Here is an 11,407-nt window from a genome sequence, read left to right on the forward strand (position 1 = left end):
TTTTATGTTATTTGTGTTTTTTAACAGATATGGTGATAGTATCGACATAAATGGTGATGATCAGATAAATATAAATAAAATAAATTTAATATAAATAATTTTTTAGATAATTGTCAGTAGTTCGTTGTTATAAAAAAAGTTAAGTCGCTTAAGTTAAATACTTTTCGTAATATTGATATGCAGAAAAAAAAATAGTACATAATTTACAATTATTTAGTTAAATAAATTAAATTCAATTTATTAATAAATTTTTAATATCATTTTAATTTTTTAAGATAATTAGGCTAGTTAAACCAAAGGACAAATAGACTCCTTAATCATAATTTAAAAATCATATTTTATGAAGTAATTAATAACGTATTTATTGACATTTATTATGTGATATCTTAGACTCACATTTTACGAAGTACATTTATAACATATTTATTGACATTTGTTTATTGATAACGTATTCAGTGACATTGTATTTAACTTTTTAAAATAATATATTCAACTTAGGTTAAATGTCAAGTTGAATCATCGTGATTTGAAGCCCAACCTTAGTCCACTAGATAAAAAATCGTGCAAAATTCATAGTCAAATTGGAAAAAGACAAAGCTCAAGCCAAAGATTAAGGTGAGACTAGTGTGAATGTTAATATAAGACTCTTAAGACAATAGTCGAAACATGTTGACTTGAATCAACACTCAATACAGTCTATCATGGGTTGAGATAATCAAAGACATGTCAACCATAATCAAAGATAAAAAAAATGTTAGTCAAGATGAATTAATGTAATTTAAAGATCAAAATTAATTGACCTAAATCAAAAACCAAGATGAATCGACTTAGACCAAAGATCAAAACTAATCGACTTGTTTAGATTGAAAGTCGAATGAGACTCACTTGGACTAAAGATCCAACTTTTGTTTTGTTAGAGTTAAGTAGAATGAAGTAAAGAAATATAATTTATTCTTCTTCTTTTTTAAATTATTTTCCTCTACTTTCACTTACTACATGATCTTATCGTACTTTCAACATAATTTATTACACCCTTTTGCCCTTTTGCTACCTTCAGACTTTGTAAAAAGTCAACTAAATTATACTAATTTGGCCTTCTAAAAAGAATTTCGAAGATGGGATTTACAAATTTAGTTTTATAATTAAGATTTGGGCTCTTCAACATAGCCTCCTACAAAATTCTCCCCCAAATTGAACAATGAAAACGCAAATATTCAATTTCAGAAAAAATCTTAACACGCGAACGCAATGAATAATAAAATAAGATTCACAGAACATCCAATTTACCTAACCTAACATACGATTTTATTAGTGTATATAATAAGATAGAAGAAGATAGATAGGCAATACGAGACAACAGAGACATTAAGCACGAACAGGAGTAAAGGAAGTGAGATTCCTGAAATGCTGCCACACTTTCTCCCACACAATTGCTTCGTAGTTTTTGGAAGAAGAACCGTCGGTGGCGGCGAGGGTAAGGCGGTAGTTGACTCCTGCAACTGCCTGAGTCTCGCCCTTCAACACCTTCTCCAACTTCAGTTTGTGACCGGATTGCTTAGCATACTCCGTAACGGCGTAATCTGCTATCTCCTTTACGTGAGGGTCGTCGATGTTCTTGATGGGACTCCACCCTCCGCTCATACTGTTCTTCCTCGCAACCGCGGAAGCGGAGAGAACAAACATCAGAAGAATAAGGCACCGGAGAAGTTTCATCGTGGCGCACCTGACCGGTAACTGTTCCTTATCTCTCTTCCTCTTTCTCTTCCTTTAACTTGAAAACGCTATGCTGTGAATTACAATTCTTTCTAGCGCTGGTTCTAATTTATAGCAGAAGTTCGTGTGAATGGGAAGCTTTTTTATGGGTCGGATCACACTATGGATTTGGCCCATAACAATAAAAGCCCATATAAAACATAACATGATAGTTGAAGAATGCAGCAACCTAATAGCATAAGTGCAGCAGAATTTTATTTTTTTTTCTTTAAAAACAGTCAACGTACAAAATACATACGTTAGTTACATTGTAAAAATATTACCAAAATAGAGTATAATAGTTGAAAGAGCACAATTTTCAACAAAAAGAAAATTCAAAGCTGAGAGAGGAAAAAATGTATTTATTGTTTGAATGAATTGCGGAACTTTAAAAAATGTTTGAATTCAAAATTCACATCAAACGGTTTATCTTACCATTCTATCTCCCCAAGCCATCTCTATAAACTATAACAGAGAAAAGAACATGATTTGGCAGCAAATTAAGTACAGAACTTGAAGAACTCTCATAACTTGAATGAAATACCTATGCTCGAAAACAAATACACAGTAATATTTTTCTTTTTTTTTAGGTAGATTCACCGTCCTATTTTGAAAATAATGACATGCCTATCATTCAAATGGTATACAGAGACGCAATGTGCGGTGAAAAATATGTCCTAAACCCTAAAATCTATATTGGACATTTTAATAATACAAAAGTATTTTGCATAAAATTAAAATCTATTGACATAGGATTTTTTTAAATTAATTTTTTTCTAAACTCAAAATGAAAGGTCAAAATATGTAATTTAAATATTTAGAACAAATCCTAATGGTCAAAATATATCTAAAAAGGAATATATGTATCTAGGGATTAGTAGGTTCATAAAGAATTCTCCCTAGACATACAATACAGATGTCATGATATTTTATTTCAAGATGAAACCAATCTTTTAAATACTATTATAAAATGTGTTTAAAATGTTAAAAAAATTGATTAAAAGAAATAAATTGACACATCTGTAAAAATGAATGACTAAATTAATAAAATTTAAAAAAAAAACTATTAATATAATATTAAGTTTTTATTTTACAAGACACAAAATCAATTTTGTATCTTGTATTTTATTTTTATATAGTTGTATGGAACATTTTTATTGGTGAAATATTATTAGTGGGATAAAAAAAATTAAGGACGTGGTAAATTGGAAGGCGTTAATTGAAAGAAGAAAAATAAATTATGTATACCAGTGGACTTCATTTAATAATTATAATGAAAAGAAAAAGTGGATTGCAAATGACCTAAATAATACGGTGTAACGTATTTCAGTTACCTTTACCTAAATGAAACTTTTTTTCTTTTTTCAGAACACGTCTTTTCAAAAAGCTACGTTGTTGTTTTTATTTGGTTTAATTATGGCTTTGGTCCCCATTTTAGAGTCAAAATGTCAAAATGGTATCCAAATTTTTGAAAGTCTCAAAATGGTCCCTTTTTTGTTGAAACGTCTCACGTTTGCCATTGCCGTTAAGTCAAGGTTGACGCCGTTAGAAGGAGTGTCACGTGTCAGTTCCTCGATTTTTTGAATTTTTTTATTAATTTTTTTTTTGATTTTTTTTTATTTTAAATTTTTATTTTATTTTTTTAAAAAAAATCAAAAAATTGCCACGTGTCAAGCTGTCATCGTGTCACGTGACAGTGATAGTGACACGTGTCAGTATTACGCCACGTGTCATTTTGTTAGTCTCAATTTGGTTCTTTATTTTGATTTGTCTCAATTTAGTCTCAATTTTTGTAAAAATTAGCAATTTTGTCCCCCTTCAAATTGAAACAAAATTTAATTTTATATAAATGTTATACAAATATTTTTATTAAATTTGATATTTTTATTCAAATTGATATTTTTATTATATATTTTTAACATAGCTAAGTTTAGTTAAGATTATGTTTCACATTCAACTTTACTTAAAATTGTTTTAAAATTTTAAATTTATATGTGTTTTATTGTAACATGAACTAGGTAATTTATAAATTTTTTTCTATCAACATTATTTTATATTAACAACTTTTAAACCATTTTAAATAAAGTTCAATGTAAAATATTAATTAAATGAACTTAATTTGGTTAAAAATATTTACTTGAAATATCAATTTTGATGGAAATATTTGTGTACATTTATGCAGAAATTAAATTTGATTTCAATTTGGAGAGGGACAAAATTGCTACTTTTTACAAAAATTGGGACTAAATTAAGACAAATTAAAATAAAGGGACCAAATTGAGACTAAAAAAATGACACGTGGCGTAATAATGACATGTGTCACTGTCACTGCCACATGGCATAATGACAGCTTGACACGTGACAATTTTTTGATTTTTTTTTAAAATTCAAAAAAATAATAATAAAAAATTCAAAAAATCGAGGAACTGACACGTGGCACTCCCTCTAACGGCGTCAACCTTGACTTAACGGGAAGGGCAAACGTGAGACGTTTCAACAAAAAATGGGACCATTTTGAGACTTTTAAAAATTTAGGTACCATTTTGAGATTTTGACTCCAAAATGGGGACAAAGACATAATGAAACCTTTTTATTTTTATTTTCAAATAACTTTACTTACGTTAAAAGTGACTGAAATATAAATATTTATTTAGCCGTCTATTTTACTAAATTATTAATGTTCTCTCTTTTTACCGTTTTGTGACCCTCTTTTAGGTAGAAATTATGTTATAACATTTAATTTTCTTTAAATTGAATATATTTCCTATGTGTTAATTTAATTTGAAACAATAATATTATTATAAAACAATATTGTTCAAAAATAATTTATGATTAGGTTTGAACCAAATCATTAGGATGTGAATTTTATGATAGTATTTGAATTGTTTATACCATTTGACATATTTTTACTCTAATGTTAACTCAAATATTATCATAAAATGCATTTAAAATGTCAAATAAACTTAACAAAATTTGATAAACATATATATATATATATATATATATATATATATATTTAAATATGTTTTTAGTCCATCAAATTTTAGTAAATTTTAGAATTAGTTTTTTTTTGAAATTTTATACCAATTTAGTTTTTTATCTTTAGAAATGCGAAGATATAATTATTTTTATCAAATTTTGTTATGTTTATTTGATATTTTAAATACATTTTATAATAATATTTAAGTTAATATATATATATATATATATATATATATATATATATATATATATATATATATATATATATATATATATGGGGAGAATTTGAACAATCTTCTTATATGAAATGAACACAACCTAAGGCACGAGCATTGTTGTTTGAAACATAGTTGTGTCTTCGGCTCTGGAGGGGAAGGAGTAAAGGTTTTGTCTCGGACTTTCAATTCTTTTCATAAACCAAAACATGACCAGCAGACCCCAACTTGCTTTTTTCTTTTTTCTTTTTTTTTTTCTAAATTTGTTATAGAAGGTGATTAGATGGCAAACACTTTCGATATTTTTTATTCATGCTAATTAAATTTGTTTATAATTTTATCATAAATTATCTAATTAATTTAATTATTAAAAAAAAATTCTATAATTAATTTTTAATTGTTTTTAAATAAAAATAACATAATAAGTTGACATGATTTTACCTTGATATATAATATTTTTATTTTAATCTACACTAATAGTCAATTATATCACATATTTTGTAATATATTAATAATGTATAATAAGGTTAATAATATATAATTGTTGCACTTTTTTTTCAAATTTATTTTAATGACACAGTAAATATTTGATTCAACCAACTTATATTCATTAAAAATTAGTTAAATACGATTTTGTTTTCTTAACTTTAAGGTAAATATTTGAATTAGTCTATTTTTAAAAATTTGTCCAATTTAGTCCTTAAATTTTATAAATACGTTGATTTAGTTGTTTTAACAAAATTTTATAAAGTTTATTTATGTTTCAAATGTGTTTTATTATAATATTTGAGTTTTTCACATAATTTGACTCGTTTTCGCTTCAGTGTTAGCTGGAAAAAACCATTTGAAATGTCAAATAACTTTAACAAAATTTTGTTAAAATGACTAAATCTATGTATTTCTAAAGTTGTGAACTAAATTGAATCAACGTTTTAAAGATAAACTAATATCAATTTTTATTAAAAGTTAAGAACAAAAAAACATATTTGACCTATTAAAAAACATGAAATTTCCAAATACAACTTAAAAAATTATTTCAAAAATAAAATAAATTATTTTCATCACAAAAATAATTTATATAAGTGGTGTTATCATTTAGCCCTTATGTAACAAAATAATAAATTAATCAGTCGGTAATAGTTTATGTATATTTTTCACAAATTTTTTTCGTTTAAAATACTCCAAAACTTGTCAAGATTTATTTGGAAAGACAAAGATGATGGATTTGAGTGAATTAAATGGTGAAATTTGTATTGTTCACTTTAAGTGTGTGTTTGAATTGGGAAGAAAATTTGAGGGAGAGTGAGTGGATAAATTTAAGGGGATAGAGAGGAGATTATAGTGTTGTTTGTTTTAAGGGATAGATGAAAAGATTTTAAGAGAAAATTTGTAAGAGTTTGTGAGTTATTTGATACATGTGATAAATTAAAAAATGAATTAATAGATTAAAATTCAAGATTACTCTTTTTTCCTTGTAGTTAAAATGAATAGAAAATAAAATTTTTTAGTTAAAATTAATAGAAAACATAGTTTTAAATATATATTGAATTAAAATTTAATAATATTGTTAATTAATTGTATCGTTATTAAATATAAAGTAACATGTGGATCAGCTACCATAAAATGGATACAGTGTAAGTCATCTCTAATTTTTATATATATATATATATATATATATATATATATATATATATATTTTCGTTGCTAATGTATGGAGAGGAAAAAAGAAGAAAGAAGAAAAGAGGAAGAGACAAAAAAGACCAAATTACATACTTACCGATAGATTAAAAATTTCGTTAGTAAAATACATCAATGAACATTGTACCAATTTTTTCTATCATCGACAATCTTCAATAAACTCAAATTACTAACAGATAAAATTCATCAATAATTAATTTTTTTCTTGATATCCATTTATTTTTCCATCCGATGCATTCAATTTTGTATTCAATTATTCCAAACAAATAAAAAAAATACTGTGAAATTATTATTCAACTAATTAGGATTTAATTTGTGATGTTTTTTTTATTTGAAAAAGACATCTCATAGAGTTTTTTAAATATAATTAAATATTAATATTAGAAACTTTCTTCGTTGACATAAAAAATAATTAATTAACTATTCTTATTTTTTAGTGTTTGGAGTATAATACAAAGGCAAATATACAGTGAAATGGCTCTTGGGGATCGCTAACATTGTTTTGGCATGTTAATGAAAACTAAGTTTGCAATTGACCAACAAAATTTGACAAATTATTAAAAAGAAAAAACTAATGAAATTATTGCATTAGGTTTTCTTTTTAAAGAGATAATACTAATTAAAAAATGGTTGCCAACACATACGACAATTCACGTTATTTCAACCAACTGTTTGTAATTGGAGGCAAACGGCGTATGGGCGTCACCTTGGATAACATTGCACAATTAATTTTGTAGCATTTTTCTTTTGGTCTTTAAATAATTATTATTTTATATTTTTAATTTTATTCTTTAAAATTTAATTATTTTGTCATTTTATCTTTTTAATAATTATTTTTTTAATTTAAATAGTTATCTAGAATAAAACATATTTAATAATAAAATAAATATAAATTATTTTTTTAATAAAAATATTTTATAGTTTAATATATTTTTGTTAAAATAAAAAAATAACTGACTCACATGTCCGAAGTGCATGTGTTTCAACTCATTTTTGGATAAAGCAAGTAAATTTTGTTTAATCCACGAAAGTGTGTGCTAAAAAAATGCTACTTCTAAAGTTATTATTCTAACAATCAAGGTAGAAAATTAAATCTTTTTATTGTATTGTGTTTATACATATTTCAATGAAGTGAGATCATGAACCGAATTGAAAGACTCTATACTGATTTCATCATAAAAAGAAGAAAGGCATAACACTATTTTGGACTTGAAAAACTTTGGGTAAGATGCTTCTTCTTTATCTCCTTTTAGACACGTGAATGTTGATATTTATTGTGAAATATGAATTTGTAGTAACTTTGAACTTCAATGGATGGATCTAAGTTTTTGCATGTTAAGTTTTTAAAATTTCTAATTTTAATCACAAACACTTTTATTTTATAAAAAGAAGTACAGCACAGAAATTTAAATTCTTTAATGATCGTTTTTTTAATTTTAATGTTAATAAATTAATTTTAACGGTTAGCATATATAATATTAGTATAAAGTTAAAAATAAAACTAACGGGAATTCCAACCCGTTTCTTTCACTTATAATAATTCAACAAAACCCTATTTCTTTAACCAGTCAAAAATAAGTTTATCATACACTAAGATAACATATATTAGAAAAAACAAAGCACCGTTTTATTAAATATCACATAAATAAAAAATCAACAATAAAATATATTGACTTAAACAAAAGTAATTAATAATGATATATATATATATATATATATATACATATATATATATATATATATATATATATATATATATATATATATATATGTATATATGCTATTTAGAAGCGATCTAGATTCTAGATGTTAGATGTGAATCTATTGAACGTGATAAGAATAATATTCAAGTGTTTTTATGTAATACATTATCTTAAATATACAATTAATCATCTTGAAAGTTAATAATAATATAAACCGAAGTTAATATGAGACCTCCATGAATGATAATAATATTTACAAATGTGAAGTGAAATTGATTTATATTATTATTTTAAATGCAATCTTATAAATAGATAGGTGTTCTTGACTTAAAAAAATTACATCCAATTAATTTAACGTTTAGATACGAAAAAAATATTTTTACTTTCACATTTAAGTTTATAACTAAAAATATAGTTAAACATTTTCTTATCATTCAATTGGGTTCGGCCTTAAGCACCACCAATTGATATCCATTTCTTCCTGCACCTTTAATATTTTTTTCTACTTTTTCATTAACATAAAAAAAAGAGTTAATTTTATTATTAACAATGTCTTTGAGATTGTTTCTTTCAAATTATAAAATCTAAACTATTTTATTTATAGATTATGTTATCCAATATTTAAAATTTTTAGATTATGTATTTCAGAAATAACTTTTTAATGAAAAAAGCTTTCAATTCTTTTTTTCATAAAAGTACTTTAAGAAAATATAATTCTATGTTTTTTTTATAAATTACACTATCCAAGCCTTTTTCTATAGAAATAATAATTTTTAAATTACATAATTCAAAACATAATTTTTTAATTTATCTATCAGTGGACTGCAGACATGTCAGTTTATTTTTTTCATATTCTAAAAATAATAATTTAACTATATAATAATTTTAATTAGGTTAAAATATCTTTTTGATCCCAATTTTTGTTAAGTTTTTTTAAATAAGTCCTAATTTTGGTTTGATTTTATGTTCAAATAAGTTTTAATTTTCGTCAATTTTGTTCAATTGGGTCATTTTTTGCTAACACCGTTTAAATTATTAACGGACATGAACAATAACTGCCACGTGTCACTTCGTTGTTTTTCTGATTTTCTTAATTTTTTTTTAAAATTTTTAATTTTTTTAATGTACACATGTCAGTTTGTGGTTTTTTTGAATTTTTTATTTTATTTTATTTTGAATTTTTTTGAATTTTTTTAAATATCCACGTGTCAATTCAGTAGTGTGTCACGTGTCAAAGTCAATATTCCATATTCATTTTGGTCCCTATATTTGTTATTTTTATTCAATTAGGTCACAATTTTTGTTAACATTAACCAATTTGGTCCCTATTGAAAATGTGACCAAATTTAATTTTTATATCAAAGTTATAATGATGTGAATTTTAATATATTATATAAAAATATTTAATAAAAAATGTGAATTTTAATATAAAAATTAAATTTGGTTTTAATTTGGAGAGGAATCAAATTGGTTAATGTTAACAAAAATTGGGACCTAATTGAACAAAAATAACAAATATAGGAACCAAAATGAATTTAAAACATTGACTTTGACACGTGACACGCTACACGTGGACATTTAAAAAAATAAAAAAAATTCAAAAAATGTAAAAAAAAAAATTCAAAAAAATCACGAAGTGACACAGGGCACACTCCTGGGTTGACACATGTACATTTAAAAAAAATTAAAAAAAAATTCAAAAACATTAAAAAAATTCAAAAAATAAAATAAAATTCAAAAAAACCACGAAGTGGGTCACTGTTCAAGGCCGTTAATATTTAAACGGTGTTAGCAAAAAATGACCCAATTGAACAAAATTGACGAAAATTGTGACCTATTTGAACACAAAATCAAAATTAGAACTTATTTGAAAAAATTTGACAAAAATTGGGAAAAAAAAAATATTTTAACCTTTTAATTAAAACTAATTATAAAAATAAATAATTTGTATATTTTTTATTATAAATAGTTATTTAACTTTTTTTTTAAATAATAAAATGATAAAACAATAAAATAATTAAATTCGAACTAATGAGTATAAATAAAAATGTAATTATTTTAATTTAAAATTACAATTACTTAAATAATAAAATTGAAAAAAAAATGATCCTATATAAAAAAGAAAAAGAAGAAAAAAAAGACTTAGAAAGATGCGTAACGTAACCCCAGGAACCACGACAAGTTACGAGATTTCTTCAAGTGGTAAAAGCTTTTCGATGATTTCTAGAAATGAGTTTTGTCAGATTTTGCATGCCTTCACCAACTAACTTCACATGATTCCCACCGCCTAAGTTTAATTAATTATTAAACTACAAAAAGTAAAATAAAATAAGGTTTAAAGTTATTGAAAGGTGAGTTAAATATCGTCTTGTCATGTTATCTTAAACTTAGAATTATTTTTTCTTTTTAATTTTAAATCAATTTATTATCGATCAGAATATATAAATTTAGTAATTTTCACAAATTTTTATTAAATTTTAAATTAATTTAATATTTTAAATACGTGTCTTAATATTAAAATGAAAATATATTTATTAAACAATATATAAAAATATAAATGTTATCGTTAAACAAACTTAACATGATTTAAAATTTTTAAAATAATATTAATTTTGATTTGAAATTAAAAATATATTTAATCTTTTATTTTTCATTAAAATTATGTTGAATATATATATTTTTTAATTCTGCTATGGAAAAAATAAAAAAGAAAAATAACTCTTTATAGAATTACATAAATATTCTTACGCGAATAGACAACAAGTACAAATGGTTAACAACTTACCCTAAGGCCCACACCTTCCTTCATCTAATTAGGACAATTAGGACCCTGTCATGGCAATTAGTAGTACTTCCAAAATTTCCTTTGAGTTTTATGAAAATAAGAATATTCATTGTGTAATTTTTTAATGATAATTTATGTAATTATTACATATAGTTTTGTTTATGATTTTAAAAATTAAATCATGTTTACTTAAAATAATTATTATTTATATTAAATATTTTTCTTTATTTTAGAATAGGTAAAAATTAATTATTTAACTAAAATTAGTAAAA

The 11,407-nt window shown here is 23.8% G+C and overlaps 1 protein-coding gene across 1 annotated transcript; it reads right to left on the reverse strand.

Annotated features, from left to right (window-relative positions):
* Positions 1 to 1,191: 1,191 nt before the first annotated feature.
* LOC114179000 (cysteine proteinase inhibitor 5-like) lies at positions 1,192 to 1,809 on the reverse strand. Its single transcript, XM_028065177.1, has one exon. It carries the CDS (start codon positions 1,711 to 1,713, stop codon positions 1,366 to 1,368), a length of 348 nt encoding a protein of 115 aa, XP_027920978.1. The 5' UTR covers positions 1,714 to 1,809; the 3' UTR covers positions 1,192 to 1,365.
* Between the last annotated feature and the right edge of the window lie 9,598 nt (positions 1,810 to 11,407).

This window comes from Vigna unguiculata, chromosome 3, assembly GCF_004118075.2.
Source record: "Vigna unguiculata cultivar IT97K-499-35 chromosome 3, ASM411807v1, whole genome shotgun sequence".
In the NCBI taxonomy this organism is placed as follows: domain Eukaryota; kingdom Viridiplantae; phylum Streptophyta; class Magnoliopsida; order Fabales; family Fabaceae; genus Vigna; species Vigna unguiculata.

Excerpts from the sequence above, each read along its gene's own strand:
- LOC114179000 (XM_028065177.1), bottom strand. The coding sequence starts at position 1,713 with ATGAAACTTCTCCGGTGCCTTATTCTTCTGATGTTTGTTCTCTCCGCT.